Source organism: Nesoenas mayeri, assembly GCF_963082525.1.
Source record: "Nesoenas mayeri genome assembly, chromosome: Z".
NCBI lineage: Eukaryota > Metazoa > Chordata > Aves > Columbiformes > Columbidae > Nesoenas > Nesoenas mayeri.
In genome coordinates this window covers 42,764,800-42,782,998 of record NC_137542.1, presented here as the reverse complement: position 1 = coordinate 42,782,998, position 18,199 = coordinate 42,764,800, and the positions used below count along the sequence as shown (strand labels likewise).

The window sequence follows — 18,199 nt, the reverse complement described above, 5'->3', positions numbered from 1 at the left end:
AAAGTTACTAAATTTCTGGAAGAAATACAAAGCTGATAAGTACAGGAATAATTTTTCTACAATGTTTTTGACCATGGATTGTTACTGTGCAGTGGATGCATATGTGTGTGGTGTGCAGTAGTAACACAGAGTCCAGAGAAATCATTAGATAACAGCATCCATGAGTGTATTTTAAGTAAGAACTTCATTAGTGAGGTGGGAAATGTGAACTCATGCACATTTGTAACACTTCAGCTGCTGAATGCTGTAAAATGTTATGTGGAAATGACACTTGTTCCAATATCTGCTTGGGTCCTCTTTTTGGGAGGAAGAGATACAAGCAAGCATAGCTCTCAATAGCATGTTGAACATCTGGAGAACCTCTTTGGAACAATGGCAGACACCTGGGGACAGTGACATATGGGCAGGTGGGCATGTGTTGAACCAGAACAGCACAGTGCTGCTGCAGGAGTTGTACTTTCTTTTGCCCATAAACACCCCAGAACCTACTGGACAGTAACTATTGGACAGAACTCTTGGCAGGATTTTTTTCTTTAATGGAAGATGCATTCAGGGTTGTACATTCAGTTGAGTGAGTATGTGGTGTTACTCTCTCTTTTTGTTTCGAACTTCTTGCATTCGACCACAGTGTTTTTCTTTGATCACTGTGTAAGCAGGGAGCTGAGTCCAGGAGGCTTGTCTTTACATGAGAAGGAAGAGGAAGAAGTTGCTCTGTGGCTTGCTTTAACTTTTCCCTTTGTGCTGGTTTGACTGAAAATAGGTTCATTTCCTTCATGTAGTTATAAACCTTTCTTATTCATAGCTAGCACGCTCATTATTTGGACTCAGTTTGAGAACAAGAGATAACACCCCAGCTCAGATCTAATGTTTTTAATTGCTCTGGTCTGAGAGCCAAGGACATTCTGAGCGCTCTGACCACAGGTGAGAGGCACTGAGGAAGGGGGGGCATGGATGGGGCAGAGCTTGACTGACATCCAGACTGATCAGTAAGAGTATTCCATCCCATTGGTGTCATGCTTCAGATATATAAGTGAGACCTTCCAGTTGGCTCTTCTGCTATCTCTCTGGCTTCTCAGGTGCTTTCTCTTCCTTGCTCTTGCTATCAAGCTGGGGGATTTTGGTTGGGATGTTTAGTCCAACCTTTCGCCATCCTGCAGAGGACTCTGGGCTTTTCTGCCTTTTTTCTCTCTTTTCTCTTTCTGGGATTTGCTTTAGGACCAGGTGTGGCTTGCTAGGACTGGCTGCTCGGTTGTGAATGGAGTTTGTGGGGAACTGCCTTGACTATTTTTTATTTCTATTTTATATATATATTTACTAGTAGTATATTAGTATTTTTTTATTTCATTAAACTGTGTTTATCTCAGTCCAAGTTTCTACCTTCCTGTTTCTCCCCTGCTGGGGGTGGGGAGGTGGGGGAGGGTGTGAGTGAGTGAGTGGGTGAGTGGGTGAGTGAGTGAGTGGCTATCGTGGTTGTATTGCTAGCTTGGGTTAAACCCTGACACACTTGTCCTGTGGAAGCCGACATGGACAAGATATAGAAATAGCATTTCTGCAGATTTGTAAATAACAGTGATAGGTACGTGATAGTGAAAATGGCTAAAACAGGTCATCATACCTCTTACTAACATTTTGAACTACTGGGAGCAAATGTGTAAAAATTAGTGAGAAATGAGATACGCTAATTTCTTTCCTTTGGGCAGTTAGTCTCATTGCTGGTATGTTAGAATACAGATAGACAATCACTTTGTGGTGTTCAGTGTCTTGTTTATATGACCTCATTGAAAATACTTCATGACATCTAAACTGTTCATTTTAATGACAGTGTACTGGATCACAGTGTCTGCAGTACGTTGCACTGGATACCTCATCAAACAGACAATGGACAAAAATGCCTTTATGCTCTGGTCCTGTACTAACATGCCTGAGTTGAACATGTCCATAAGTGTTTGTGTGATGAGTGCTTATGTCAGCAAGTTTTCCCTTGCAGTGCGTGACCTCTGTTTTTTCTTGCAGAAAGAATAAAAAGAAACTCAGTTTCCTAATGGATTTGGAAAACAGATCACTATCCTGTGTTTCTCACAAGTTGTGAGCTGGCCTGATACTTGAAATACTGAGGCAGGGCTGGTCTTATGTGGCAAAGAACTCCAAGCAAAGATTGGCCCCTATATGTTTGCCCCTATAAGTAATAGTTGTTTTGCATTCCTGAGCTCCTCGGGGCTCATATTGGTTCCTAGCGTATATCTCATCCACACTTCCTCTGCTCTCCTGGCTAATTTTCTCACATCTTCAATCCAGGACCCTCTCTCAGGTTTTTACCTGAAAAAGCAGGTTCTGGTATTGCTGCTGAATCAGCAGCTAGCTATTGCAGTAGCTGTTTAGGAGACAAGTTCATATGTCAATGGCTCTGTGCTCCAAACTCTAGCATAAGCTGAACATGAGTGTATAATTTATATATTCTCTGTGGACCAACCAGCTTATGTGCAGTAGTGTGACACGGATCTTCAAAAACAGTAGACAATAAACAATCCACTTGAACTACTTATAACCAAGACTAGTCTTGATTTAAACTGGTCAGCTGTGGGATTGTGATGCCATTTTAAAATTACACTTAAATGTTTTAAAACAGGTTTTGAGTTCACTGAGCCCTCCCTCTCACTTGATTAATCAGTGATTTATACATATATAATGACTTTAACTGATTTAGGGGGTAATTTATGTCATGATGTGCATGACATATGGATCTAAATAGACTAAAGAGAGGGGAAAAGGAACCATCTGTTCTCTAGAAAACTGTCCAGTGTCAGAAGGATTCAAGAACTGTGTTTGAAAAATGTGTTTAGAAAACTAGGAATAAATTTATCTAAATTTCTTACGCTGATTGGATGACATTCTCATCAGGTATATATTGCCCAGCAAAAAATGTTAGCAACCTGAATTTTTAAGCTTTTGCAAGGCTTTATATTCCATAAGTTGCTCAAAAGGCTGCATTTTATGAACATTTTTTTTTTTTTTGGTCCCGATCTTCACAGTGCTCATAGAACACTGTTTTTTCCATCTACAGGATGGATGTAGAGATCCCAGTGCCCCACTGCCTGAGTTTGAACACTACCTGCACCAAACAAGAAAATGGAAGTGATATTTCCTGAGAGTAGCAGAGTGTTATTTAGAACAAAGGTTTAAAAGCAGAGCTAACATTTTCTGTGCCACTTACCTACATACCTAGTAGGGTTTGTCAAGTGAGAAATCTCCTTATGCCTTTCTCTTCTGCAATGTGAGCATGTTAACTATCTTAAGAAAAATATATATGCATATTCTTAACTTTATATGATCTTCAATAAGGCAACACATGCATGAAAACTTAAGCAAATGCACAGGCATCTGTGGGATCAGGACTCAGCTTTCTGCCTGAGGGGGAAAAATCGTAGAATATAGATGCGTACAGCAACGAATTACAAAGGTGGACTGGTGTGTGCTCCAGAAACTACAGACAGCAACTGCAAAGGTGGTTGCAAGTTCTTCTGTGTTCTATATATATTTTTTTTTAATAACACAGGGCTGTTGGTTTCTAAATTAAATATATCTGTAGCAAGTTCAGTATTTAACAGCATATTGGAGGAAACATTTCGGGTCACGGCTGCTTTTAAAATCAGCCCCTCCATCGGTGTCTCCCGAAGCCGTTGCCGGGAAGCACCGGGACAAAACTCGCTCCCTCACCGGACACCCTTCGGGCAGCACCGCCGAGCCCGGCGGGGCACCACCCAGACCACCCCGCCGCCACGGGACAGCGCGGCCCCGCAGGGGTCAGTGTGGCTGCCGGGAAGGGCAGCGGGGGCAGGGGCCGGCGGAGGAAGCCCGAGGAGGGCGGACTGCACCAGGGCCAGGACCGGGACCACCGCCCCGCCCCACTGCCGGCAACCGGCACGGCTGAGTCCCGGGAAAGGGCAGCGAGGATCCGACTCCCGACCTGGGATGCCGGTGGGGTATCGTGAGATGCGGCACGGTGCCGCGGGCCGGTCCGCGTTCTGCGTCGCGAACGGTGTAGCTGTCGGGCGGGCGCGGAGCAGTCAGCCCATAGGCGGCGGAGGCTCCTCGCCGGGCAGGTGCTGTCTGCCGGCATCCGTCTCAAAGCCGCCCCCCTCCGCCGCCGCCCGCCCGGGGGGAGCCCAGTGCGGCGGCCGGCAGGAGGCGGCCGGCGGCTGCCCGGCGGCTGGGTCGCTCCCAGCGCCCCGCGGTTCTCCCGCCATCCCTCCGCCCCCGCCGGGGGAGGAGGCGAGAGGCTGCCGGCGCCCTCTCTACATGGCCGAGGGCAGCCGGGGGACGCCAGCCCCGCGTCCGCCGGGCACTGCCGCCGCCCCACTCCGCTAGCAGGGTCCGCGGCCAGGGGTAACGCGGTCACTGGGCGGGGAATCCCTCTCCGGCAGCGGCGGCGGAGAAAGCTCCCCGGCGCCCGCTCCTCCACACAAAGGGGAGGCGCGGAAACGTGCGCGGACGGGGCGGGGGACGGGACGGGGGCGGGTGAGAGGCTCGGTACCACCCCGAGGCGGCAGCAGCGGGGAGCTCTGTGACAGACCGCCGCGGGCGAGGGCTGCGCCCTGAGCTCCTTCCTAAAAAGCCGCCGGTCTTTTTCCTCCCCCTTTCCCACAGGGAGCGGCCGGCACCTTCCGTCCAGGCTCTTCCGCGGGATGGCGGCGGAGGGCCGCACCGTGGGGCTGAGTGCTGCGCCCTAGCACACGCCGCTTTGCAACGCTGCGGCGGGGCGCGGAACCGGGTGCGGAGCCGGGCGCGGCCCAGACCCGGCTGCGCCTCAGCCCCTCTCCGCCGCCGCTCGAGGCTCTTCCCGCCTCCTCGCCCCGTCCCCGGCTATCGCAGCAGGTATGGGCTGTTTCTGCGCGGTCCCGGAGGAATTTTACTGCGAAGTTTTGCTCCTGGACGAGTCCAAGCTCACCCTGACCACCCAACAGCAGGGCATCAAGGTAAAGGTGGTGGGGCTCTGGGATGCGCTGCGGGAGAGCCCCCGGGGGCCCGGCCCCTTGCTGTGCGGTGCGGTTGCTCGGCGGCGGCTGCCTCCCTACCGCATTTCAGTAGCCGGGAAGGGAGCGGCGGTAGAGAAAAAGGGTTTTCGGGATCCCACAGGAGGTGAAAAAATGATTCCTTAACTTTAGTTGCGGTCGCGCAAGGGACAGATGAATCGCGAAGACGCTTACCGGTGGGCTAGACGTGACTTTGGAGGCTTTAAGATACTCAATAAAATGAGCAGGTGCCCACCACGCCGCAGCACGGGACGCTTGGTACAAGTGCTTTTCTGTACATTATACCAGAAAAAAAAAAAAGTAAAAGGCGACTGTGTACACGGGCTGTTGCGCGTTCGTGTTGAGTCATTGCCCTCTCCCTCTGGCCGCCGCTCCCCGCCGTGCCCTCCCTGGGGTTGCTCGCTTCTCCGGGGGAAAGGGCACCGACACCGGGACAGAGCCGGGCGTCGCCCCCGGCCCCCGAGGGTGGCGAGGCTGCCGCTCCCGAGCGGAGGGGTGAAGATCCAGCCTCCCCTCCAGCCTTGCGGCCGGCAGCCTGATCGGTGGGAAAAGCTCTTGTGCTGCTGCTGCCCGCTCGGCGCGGATGAAACGCTAATGAGCCCTGACAGAGCATGTGAAAACTGAGATTTTTCTAAAGGCCCTTAACTTGGTCCTGTTTGGTTAACCCTGATGACAGCAAGTGGCATGTCTCAGACACTTAAAGCCCTTGTCCAAAAAGCCAGGGACGTGAATTTATTTGCAACATCAGAGCATGGTTTCAGTGTTCAATCAGGGAAAAAAAAAAAAAAGAGATAAAAAGAAAGACATCAGTTCTTCTAAAATTTATTGTTGGAAAGGGCTGATATATTGTACCTAAGACATTAAAAAGAAAAAAAAAACCCACAAACCAAAAAACCGGTATGCCTGTATGTTTCAGCTTGAATGATTAAAGTTTTGTGAAGCAACTGTGGAAATAAAAACTCAAAGCAGGGGGTGAGGAAGTCTAAATTTGACAATATAATTTAAACTATAATCTGTGGCATTACCAGCTCTACATGTATTGAGAATTGTCAAGCTTTGCTGAATCAACTGCCAGCAGATAGGCTCATAAATCCATGCTTAGCACCAAAAAGTAAGGAAATCACTGTGACACTGGAATTCGGTAGCTAAGTAGAATCATGAAGTCTGAGTTTAGATACTTATGAAAAACTTAACTTTGTGTCTGCAGATGTGGGTATGTATGTTTTGCACGCATATATGCTTTAGTTTCCTCTAAATGTGCAGTCGCAGAAGTATATTAAAAGAATAATCTGCAAAGTCAGCTTTGTGAATCCAGACCTTGAAAGGTGATGTGTTTGTGCAGTGTGTAATAAAAATTAGTGTTCCATGGGAAAGAAAGGCTCTGAACATGTAACTTCTTTTTTAAGAACGCATGACTTGCCCTGTTGAGAACCACCTAGTTTAAGACAAGGGTGTGGTTTCCTGCCATTTTTAGTGTGATCTGAATGTGGTAGGATGCTAAAGATTTCACCCCTTCCACCTGCCCCTTCTCTGCCTTGAATCTAACCAAGGAGCAGTCATAGACTCAGTTGGAGCAGTGTGCGAATCTGACAGAGAAGTAGTAGTTTGTGAACATTTTGAGGTAGACACTAACACTGCATGGCAGGAAACTTGAGGGAAAGGAGAAACTCCCTTTTTGTAGCAGCCTGTTGTTGTTGTTGGTGGTGGTGGTGGTGTTTTTTTAAGATTAAATTTATATAATAAGAAATCACACCCCAGTGATGTAACTCCATGAGCCTTTGAAAACCTACAGAGAACTGCATAGTTCTCCCCTAGTCAGTGACTTCCACCATTGTATCCTCATTTGTCTTTATACTTGCACAAGTGTTTGTGCAGCTGTGTGTGAAGAGCAGCGCATGTCCAGCTGAAGGGTAACCACTGGTTTTCCTTTTACTGGGTAAATCTTAATCTGGATCAGTGCCCTGATCTTTTTCACAGCTGGAAGGGGGTAGAACTGGCTCTTTCAACTGAGTTCTGGCTTATGCCATTTTAAAGCGCTCAGGGAGCATTTGTTTTTATTCTTACCGAATAACTGAAGTTATATGATTACTTCTTATTAAAACATGACTTAAAATGTGTTGTGTTCTGTCATTTGGCACTTTAACCTTGAAATAGGAATGTTTTGTTTTAATTCTATTGCTAACATGTTCACATCTGAAAATGCAGTCTTGTATTTGCTTTTATAAAATTTCAGCTTTGACACCAAGGTATAGATTATAAATATTATGTATTTTATTTGAAAACAAAGATTTTCTTAGAACTTCAGATCCTGGAACTGACCTTTCTTTTGTCTTCACGTTTTTAACTGGATTCACATCTATACAGGAAACTTATGTTTTTGGTAGTTGCACAAATCTTGAACTGTAACAAGCACAGAGATTCTAAGTGGTTATAGAAGCAACATTGTTCCCTTGTTTTTCCCCAAGCAGATGCATGTCTGCTAGAGATAAAAACCACAACTTATAGCTATTTACTGCCTATGTAGTTACTTGATATTAGTGAATTTAGTCTTATTTGCTTTGAAGGGTGGAAGACAGATCTGTGGCTGTAGGAGTCTCAGGCAACTTCATTTCTTCAGTGAATCTGAAATGAAGGCATGAAGCAGATACTTGTTTCTGAACTGATTTAGGGTTTTGAAGATGCATTGCTTATTTTGCATTGTAGTTATTTCTGGCTTGCTGTACTTGACAGCCGCTATATGCAGCAAAACATGACATTTTGAATTACCATTTTTATTAACACATTCTTGGTACTGCAGTGGGCTTTAAGTTGTACTTCAGATGAAAAAAAATAGCAGAATTGGCACAAGACTAAGACGTTGAGTGCAATTTACAGATACTTGTCTCTTTTGTGCGGATTTCAAAGATCTTGTTAGGGAAAGGATTGGGTTTTTTTCTGGTTCCAAGTGGGGAAGCTGAGGTGCAAAGAGGTCAAGTGACTTTTCCAAAGTTGTGCAACAGGTCAACATCATAGCCAGGAATAAAGTTCCTAGTCCTCTGCACTGGTAGCAGCTGACCAGCCTGCTGTGGCCCATGCTTTCTAGAGGGGTTTGTGATTATCTCTTCCTTGTAGTTGCTCAAATGGACTTTTGTTTCTCATAGCTTGTTTCTGTTTTGTCACTGTTGCCCGTGCGGTCCTGCTGTTCTTTGTGGTTTAAGGTCAGAGCACTGCTGTGTGAAAATGTGGAAGCTGGCTCTCCAGCATTCAGGTTTACAGCAAGCTAATAATAACTAGATAATCAGGAAAGGGCATCAAATATCTCATAATTTCAATTCTTATGTTTCCACCTAGTACATTAACAGTAAGAGATATTTTGGATACTACATGTTTTGTGATAATAAAGTAATGGCAGTTGCTAGCTCAAGTAATTTGGATTAAAAGATGCTGCTCAGCAGGTTCTGGTACAGCTTGTCTAATCAAAGTATATGGTCTCAGACTGGGGCAACTTTTCCTCTAAAAATGATGTTCAAGATGCCAATTAAGATGTGGGATTTTAACAGACTTTTGCTACAAATATGGTAAAGATCAGTTGTTAACTGAAAAATAATCACTTTTCCAGGACTGTTACTTTGACTAATCTTCACATAGATTAAAGAATATTTTAGGCATTTTTGTGGTACAGTGCTACCTTCTAAGAAAATGTAGCTTATTCATTGATGTCACAAGACATGATACCTGACTGGTGGGTTGTGTATTAAGAATTGGAGTAATTGCCCTCGCAGAAGAGGATTGTTGTGCCTTGTTGCATGAACTTGTTGCTGGGGGTCAAGGAATCCTCTGTGGGCCATTAGGAAATACTGCTACAAAGCCTATTTGTGACTAGCTGTTTCAGAAAGAATGGTCAAGCTGTAATGTGTACGTAACAGGAATTTAACAGCTCTTTTACTTATTTTTCTTGAAAACATTATTTAAGGTGAATGTTTGTTTTATTCTCCCTGAAGAAGTTAAAAATATTATGAAGCCCCCCTATGTTTTTTTATCTTCATTTGGAATGAAGTTATTAAAAAAATATTAGCTACTTGTCCAGTGAAGAAGTTCTCTGGTCTTAAGCCATCTCATCACTGCACTTTTTCAGTGTTTCTTGAAATTGCTCTCCGAGCACTATTTTTTTGCTAAATCCCATTTAATTTGACATATATGATGGGCCAACAGCAAAGTTTCATCGTAAGACAAGTGATGAATACGATAGATGCACTAATTCTTACTGTAAGACTCTGTGTGCAGTATATGTTATGTAACATTATTTAATTTGGAAGTGCCATCTCACAGTGATATTCTGGCCACCATACCACTTACTTGGTACGTTAAGGTGTTAATTGGTACTTCTGTGATGTACCAGGCTGTCTGGCCCTCCATATGTGGCCCTCCATACAGAGATGCATTTCATGATGTATAAGCTACATTTACAGATTGAATCTCTGTATAAGGTACTCGGTCTTCAAATAAAGTGTGTGGTTTTTATCTGTGAAATAAGCATACAGATTTTTCTTCATGATGATTTACTGAGATTTTAACAAAATGAGGTCAATCAGTCTAAAAACCACCTTCAAAATGTCATCATGCTTTAAAAAATAACCAAAAACTGTTCACACAAAAATACCTGAAATAGTGGGCAACTGAGGTTAGGAATTGAGTTAAATTACTTGGTATGTAAAAAACGTGAGTAGGTTCATCAAAATAGGATACATGTTATTAAGCTACTTAGGGAATAATTGGCAATATGATGTAGTATGATATGCAGAAATTGGGAAACATAAAATCTTTAGAAAGTTATCTGGGGATTATTCTGGCTTTCTTCTTTTTTCACTCCCCAGCTGAGTTTTGTTTTTTTTTTTTTTCTCCTTTTTTTTAGATGAGGGTGTGGAGCGTGTGTGTTGTGGGGTTTTTTTGTGTGGTCTTTTTTTTTTTTTTTTTGCTGTGTGTTTGTTTGTTTTTAATCTGAGTCATTAAAAATATTCCAAATGTCATGCTTTAGAAAATTAGTATATAGAGAAAGTGTGGGGTGCACTTGCAGATCAAGCTGGTTTAGCACTAGGGACTCCAAATGACAATATGGCTCCTGTTTTTTTCCCTCGTGAAGATGCTTGATGAATGCATGTCAGCAGGCAATAGAGCCCTATGAACAGAAAGATCTTACATTATGCTAATTATTCTGATTTAGAGTTGGAATTAAAAGTCAAAGTGGTAGTCATTTGCTGTGTGAATATAAAATATATTCTTTGAGACAGTGATTTCTGCTGTTTCATTCATCTACTTTTTTTTAAAAAACCGCATCTTTCTGTGATAAATTTTCTTCCTTATGCAGGTACTCTGTTTCAGAAATCCTAAAAATCTTTTTAATGGTAGATTGCAATTGCTTTCCACCTATGGTAATTTGCTTGCTACCTACAGTAATTACCAAACTGTAATATCAAAGCTCAAGCATATTAAATTGTATTTTTTCATTTGCCCTGTTTGATATTGATTAATAGATATTCTCAAGTCAGATTCCTCTAGATACTAAGAATATTGTTTTGAAAATAATAGTTAGTAAAAAGTTGATTGGTTAAAAGTACACAATCTTGAAATCCAGCTTTTTTATTTTAAAACAGTGAAAATGGTATTTAGAAAAAAAATGATACTATTATAAGTCTTGTTGACAACCTTGTAATTTCTTTTCTTTATAAAGCTACAGTTTTCTATGTATGCATATTTTGTAAAGTAGCAGAGAAACTAAATAGATAATACTGTCAAGCTCCAAGTGTAAATAAATATGTTTTCTTCTTTAATGTAGTAGATACAGTACATTTAAGGATTATTTGTAACAAAAGCAACAAAAACAAATTTAACAAAAATGTAATTTAATGATACTCCCGTCCATTTCCATATTAGAAAGACACTATTCCTTCTTAAATTTCTATTAGGAGTATAAAATAGTCATCTTATTGCACACTGAGTACAAGATGGTACCCGTGGAATTATGAACTATTTCAGTCCTCTAAAAATGGAGCAAAACAGTGCACAGTTCTAGTTAAAAAAGAATGAAAGGAACAAAAGGGCTCATGAACCTTGCTATTAACTACTTCTCGAAATTACTGTCACATATTTGAAACAGATTACTAATTTCACCAATATCTTTACAGATGAGACCAGCAATTTTGAATACTCCAGATAATAACCATAAAATAAGTGAACACTTAGATACATTTTCCCTAGGTGCATTTAACTAAATTAATGAAACCAGCATGACAGCAAGGAGGAAATCCATTAACTTTTAGATGAAGTTACCTCTTAGTCAGCCTGAGGTTTGAGGAATAATATTGTCAGAGGCATCTGTTTGGATGGTTTCAATGAACAATAATTTCTTAATATAACCAGGACAAATGTAAATCCATGTGAGGTGGCCTTTTTTTAAAACGCTTTTGGATTTCTGTAACTTGGATTGAGCATTTTTAATATTAGATTATTTAATAAAGTACCATCTGTTGATATTTTATTAATTTTAGTTTATTAAGATTCTGAACTAAAATTCAACTGCAGAATTGCAACCTTTCCCTTAGTAAAGAAAACTGCTAAAAATTACCACGTGATATGAGGGGAACTATTGAAGAGACTGGATAATTTGAAAGGTGCTTCAGAAGGATAATTTCATTAACAAACTATAGTTTTATGTCACTCCACACTGTAAAATATCTGTTGCCAAGTTAGTATTGGACATGTATTAGAAAACAAGAAGTTACCTATTGGTCATGTTGCATTACTAGTATGTGTATTCCTGATAGAAACATGAGAGATTATTGAAGTATTCTCCTTTATTAATTCTTGTCAGTGCTTCTTTCACTTAAACTCTTATTTTCCTCAAGAGGATTTTGTTTTCCTGATGATAGAGCAGCTATATTAGATGCATTTTATTCAAAAGAGAGATCTTTGCAGGTAAATAATCATATTTCAATATATGGGTAGAAATTTGAAGACTGCATTTTTAGTACACATTTTAGATACTGCTTTTTTGATCAGATCTTGTATTTGCTGCATACCAATTTAATTTCATAGTTTAAAATGAAGATTGTCATTTCAGTATTGATTGTGCTTTTGTTCCCTCTTCTTCCTTTGTGTCCTGTGTTGGGGATGGTTGAACACTGTAGGCAGTAAGGTCAAAGGGACATGCTTGAGGTCAACCCATGCTATTATTTAGAAGTGGAAAATCAATAGAAACATTGGAAAATGAGAGCTCTGCTCCCTTGCTTTTGCTGCAGCATTAAGAGGGGAACCTGCCTGTTTTGCCAAGTGGGAAATGTGCTTTTCTCTGATAGAAGGATGTATCGCTTTGTTTGTGAACATAAATATTGATTTTTTTAAAGCTAAAATTTCAATAAACATACCATACCTTGTTTTGCCTGTTGTTCCACTGATTAGAAGTAGAATGTGCTTAGTGAGTCTTTGGAAGGTAGGTGCTTACCTGTAAGAAAATGTAAAAAGGGACACAGGCAGCAGTAATCACACAACCAGTGGATTTGCATTCTTTATTTGAGGAAAGGAAAAGAAAAACAGTAGTATTGGGGAGGTTAGAAATTGAGAGAGAGAAAAACGGTTTGGAATATGAGTGAGAGAGAAAAATAAATGCTGCGATGACAAGGGAAGAGACCTTTTGTGTAATGTAATTCGAATACTACCTTTCCACAGCTGGAAAAAAGACACCTAAGTAGTTTCTTTGAATTGATAGTACAAATCATCATTATGGAAAATAACAACTAAAATTTAATATACCTATGTTAGGGATTTTTTGATCCTTCTTCATGGAAAACCAGTGAGTTGAATACATCATTAACCTATAGTACCAGGGGTGTTATGTTAAAGCTTGGTTGTTAGAAGTCTCAGAGGTATGTAAGGATTCCTTTTAAACATGCCCTTCTTTTTCATTGCCCCTGGTGAATTTTTTTATTCTGTCTTGGTGTGAAAGAAGTGCATACCAGTGGCAAACCCTCCTTCCTATCAGGTATTTTTATTAGTTAAGTTTAATAAGAGGAATCCTTTACCTTCTGCGAAGTCCAGCTGCTCCTTCTGACTACATTTAAAATGTATAATGAAGTAATTATAGTCATGGATAGTTACTGATGTGGAAGAAAAAGTGGGCTATATTTTGTTTGTTTCATGTACTTAAGTATTTGTCAGTGTTTACCTTTTAAAATTTGCAGGGTTACAAACAGCTCTCTATAAGCCACACAAGCAGACAATCTGTCTTCCTGTAGTTCTTGAAGTTTTGGGTATGTTGGTAAAATCTCTTTGTGATTGAGTGAGCCAGTTTGATAGTAAGTGGCTTAGCACATTACTGTCTTTCCTGTATTCTCAGGAAAATGAGAACTGAATGCACTGAGGGATACATGCTCGGCTGTGTGAGACAAAATGCCTTTTAGTAATGGAAAAGGAGGGTCTTTTATTTCTCAATTGAATGAAAAGTATTTGGAAGGCAGAAAATGGCAGTTTCTCTATGTAATAAGTGGTAAACTTTGGCCTGGCTGTTAATGTATGTAAGCACATGCTTTAACACTTTGCAGAACTAAGGGCCATTGAGCATCTAGCAGGACTGAGCCAGAAAAAAGATCATCCAGATAAAAAACACTGGACTTCACTCTTGTTTTCCGCATATATATATTTCACTGTAAATTCTCATTTATGTCTGAGAATAGGTTACTTGTTGTGTCACCAAAAATATTTTCAGCTTCCTTAAATACCTGGCAGATAAAACTAACACTAGAGGCAATGTAGGCCCACTGATGAATGGGGTGGGTGCCCTGGTGACAGAAGATACAGAGAAGACAGAGTCACTGAATGCCTTCTTTGTCTCTGTCTACACTGCTGAAGGCTGTCCTGAGGAGCCCCGTACACCTGGGGCCTCAGAAGAAGGCAGGACAATGGAGGAGTTTGCCTTGGTTGATGAGGACAGGGTTAGGGAGCAATTAAGCAATCTGGATATCCATAAATCCATGGGTCCAGATGGGATGCATCCATGGATGCTGAGGGAGCTGGTTGAAGTCTTTGCTAGGCCACTCTCCATCATCTTTGCTAAGTCTTGGGAAACAGGAGAGGTGCCTGAGGACTGGAGGAAAGCAAATGTCTCTCCAGTCTTCAAAAAGGGCAAGAAGGAGGACCCAGGACCGGTCAGCCTCAGCTCCATCCCTGGAAAGGTGATAGAACAGCTTATCTTTGGCACCATCTCAAGGCATATCAAGGGTAAGAGGGTAGTTAGGGGCAGTCAGCATGGCTTCACCAAGTGGAAGTCATGCTTAACCAGCCTCATAACCCTTTATGAGGACATAACAAGGTAGATAGATGATGGCAAAGCAGTGGATGTGGTCTATCTTGATTTCAGTAAAGCATTTGACACAGTCTCTGCCAGCATCCTCACAGTTAAACTAAGGAAGTGTGGATTGGATGAGCAGGTAGTGAGGTGGACTGTGAACCGGCTGAAGGAAGAAAGCCAGAGAGTTGTAGTCAATGGGCAGGGTCTAGTTGGAGGCCTGTATGTAGTGGAGTGCCTCAAAGGTTGGTACTGGGACCAGTACTATTCAATATATTCATCAATAACTTGGATGAGGGAATAGAGTGCACTGTCAGCAGTTTGCTGATGACACCAAGCTGGGAGGAGCAGCTGACATGTCAGAAGGCTGTGCTGCCATCCAGCGAGACCTGGACAGGCTGGATTGTTGAGCGGGGAGAAATTTAATGAAATATAGCAAGGGCAAGTGTAGAGTCTTGCATCTGGGTAGGAACAACCCCAGGCTCCAGCATAAGTCGGGGTATGACCTGTTGAAGAGCAGTGTAGGGGAAAGGGACCTGGGAGTCCTGGTGGACAGCAGGATGGCCATGAGCCAGCACTGTGCCCTTGTGGCCAGGAAGGCCAGTGGCATCCTGGGGTGTATTAGAAAGGGGGTGGTTAGTACGTAGAGAGAGGTTCTTCTCCCCCTCTACTCTGCCGTGGTGAGACCGCATCTGGAATATTATGTCCAGTTCTGGGCCGCTCAGTTCAAGGATGGGGAACTGCTGGATAGAGTCCAGCGCGGAGCCACAAAGATGATGGAATGGAGCATCTCCCTTATGAGGAAAGGCTGAGGGAGCTGGGTCTCTTTAGCTTGGAGGAGACTGAGGGGTGACCTCATTAATGTTTATAAATATGTAAAGGGTGAGTGTCACAAGGATGAAGCCAGGCTCTTCTCGGTGACAACCAATGATAGGACAAGTGGCAGTGGGTACAAACTGGAACACAGGAGGTTCCACTTAAATATAAGAAGAGACTTCTTCACAGTGAGGGTGACAGAACGCTGGAACAAGCTGCCCAGGGAGGTTGTGGAGTCTCCTTCTCTAGAGACATTCAAAACCCACCTGGACACATTCCTGTGTAACCTCATCTAGATGTTCCTGCTCTGGCGGGAGGATTGGACGAAATGATCTTTCGAGGTCCCTTCCAATCACTAATATTCTGTGATTTTCTTTTATGTATAGTAATACCTGCTTCTTAATTATTAGCTATTGGAGATCTCATTTATTATGACTCTTTTAAATAAATTAAGTATGGAAAAATTACAGGTCTGGTTTTGGTTCATCAGTTTAACTCAGATTCTTAGTGTCACCGTGTAAAAAAATTGTGAGAAACTTATTTCCTGTTTGGTGGATGAATGATGGCTAGAAGGAATGTACTGTTTAGTTCTTTTTCCCTTCAGAATACCAGAAGAAGTGTTGTTTTTATAAGCTGCTGCATTCAGAACCATAAGGGAAAAATATATATTTTTTAATGTAATGTGTGAGTACCACCAGAAACTGGTGAAACTAGTTACTAAGCGTTAAAAAATTGAAGAACACTTAGGTGAGTAATGAGGGGTGAGTTCAGCACTGACTTAAACCTTGAAGCAAATGGTTAGATATCTTTTATGAAAAGAGATAATCTCTGAATATTAATATGACATGTAATATGAAAGCAGTCTCTTCCTACTGGGGGCATCTTAAACTGTCCTTAAAAGTAGCTGGTGTTGGCCAACACCAAAGACAGAAAAATCCTGCATTTGGCCTTGCCTCTAATTCTGTTTCAGTAGCATTGCCTGTTTACCTGTGGTATAGAAGATGGCTATTGTTTATAAAGTAGTACAATCTTCTCATCAAGCTGTTGAAGTTAAAGGACATCATGTGTCAGAAACAGAGGGAACTGGAAAGTGAAAACTTTTTCAGTTTTGTTCATGCTGAGGAGCCATCAGATTTTCGTTTCCTGTGGTTTTCTGTGGCCGTGTCTGTACTACCTGGAAAGACAGTATAAGGGAGGGAAAGGAGCCTGTTGCATCCTGGGCTAAGTGGTACAGCTGTCCACATCTGCACTGTGTAGCACACAGCCCACACCTCCCCCTTTGGAGGTCCTTTGGGGTCTGCTTGATGCTGACAGACAATCTTTTCTCTGTTTGCTTGGTGTGTTTATTCAATATGTCAGAATAAAAGAAAGCTGAGTCTTGGACTATCATAGTTCTGATTGTCATAGCATGATTGTAAGGGGGCAGTGATGTGTATTGGGGTGCTTTGAAGGTGCATGCATTGCTGGGTGATGTTGAATGACTGAAATCAAGCTGTTTATATTGAGGACCATAGAGTAAATGATCCTGACAACTGTGCCCAGATATTTCTTCAGAGGAAATTAGGACACTTTAGAAGGTGTTACGGGAGAAAGATGGTATAAGGTCAGTAATGGTGATCAGGAGAAAAAGGCCCTGGGGAAATGAAGGAGAGAGGCAAACTGACAGCATGGTTACACTTGGAAAAACTTTTCTCTCTTTTTTTTTTTTTTTTTTTTTCTCCTCTGTGAAAGAAGGGAAGAAAGCTACAAGACCTTGTAGTGGAACCTTTTGAAGAGGTGTGTGAATGTCCTGACTTGCCCTCAGCTGTTTAGTTTTAATTTGCATTGGCTGCTTTGGGTAGGGAAGGAGGCAGTTGGCTTAGAAGTGTTTTTTAATAATATTTTCAGGATGGAATAAAGCTCTTGAGTTCAAAAGATCAAATATTTTGCCTCTGTTTTGAAGTGATATCAGATTCTTTAGCCATATTCTTCCCCCTATTCTTTTTTTTTCTCTCTAAAAGTCCCTCAGTAGGACCTGGATGTTCCAAAACATGTGCCCATGTGCCTGTTCTTTTTGTGTATAACATTTAAGTTGGCTGAACACTTAAGTTTTCGGTGCATATGTTCTTCACCTGGAACATAGCAAGCTCTAAAGCCATGGTACCGCATTTATTCTGCATTATTTTGAGTACATTTTTGTACTTCTGTGTTAAGACTTGAAAAGCTATAGTGCCTTTAAAATCACCTTACAAAATGCCTTTCTCCCAAAATGGGGCATATTCTTTGCTCTCCCAATGCTCCAGATAGGTATGGATGAGATTTACTACTAAGAAAATACCCTTGGCCTTGTGATTCTGTCAGCTGTTCCTTCAGTGTCCCTGGTTTGTTCCTGCAGAAGCCAATTCTCTTCCTCAGGCAACAATTCGATAATAATATTTATTTTCCTTGTGAAAGCAGTGGCATGTTACCAAAGCCTTTCCTTGATTTGGGAATACTTGAAATTGTGGACTGGTTTCAATTCCAATAAAGACAATAGGTGTTTTGGTGTGCCTTGACAGCAGACTCAGGAGGAGCCAAATTGGACCCAGTTTTTCTGTGAGCAGACTCAATTAGTAAATGATGATGCCGAAAATAAAATGTGTTAGATCTTGTATGAAGATGTCCCATATTCTTCACATAAAAGAAACGTATAAACTTTCTACCTCTTAAATAAAAGTTAAACCTTTTCTTAGTCGTCCTTGGCCTTTCATCAGTGTTCAGATCTTGCGTCTGACTGCTTAGAGCATGAAAGCTGTGTTTGTTGCTTTCATGACTGAATCTTTATTCCATGATCTTAGATCAGTTTTTTCCCATTTCCCACTTTCCTGAAAAAAATTTGGTCTAGGAGGAGGTTTCACAAACTCTCCTGAAGTCTTTGCTTAAAGACAAACTGCAGGGCAAACTATGTTTGTTTATGATGTCTGCTGCTTTGTGAACAGTGAACAAAATTCAGCATGGACGGTCAAAAAAATAATAGGTTTCTTTTTGATATTGTTGTGTGTCTGTCTGTACAGAAATT

At 41.9% G+C, this 18,199-nt stretch overlaps 1 protein-coding gene across 1 annotated transcript in view; it reads left to right on the top strand.

Annotated features, from left to right (window-relative positions):
* Positions 1-4,874: 4,874 nt before the first annotated feature.
* Positions 4,875-18,199, top strand: part of EPB41L4A (erythrocyte membrane protein band 4.1 like 4A) — a gene marked incomplete at both ends in the record, with an annotated part of 130,350 nt that continues 117,025 nt past the window's right edge. Inside the window, one exon of the mRNA XM_080362823.1 lies at positions 4,875-4,973. Within this exon, the coding sequence (XP_080218949.1) occupies positions 4,875-4,973 (99 nt within the window). The remainder of the gene's footprint in view (positions 4,974-18,199) is intronic.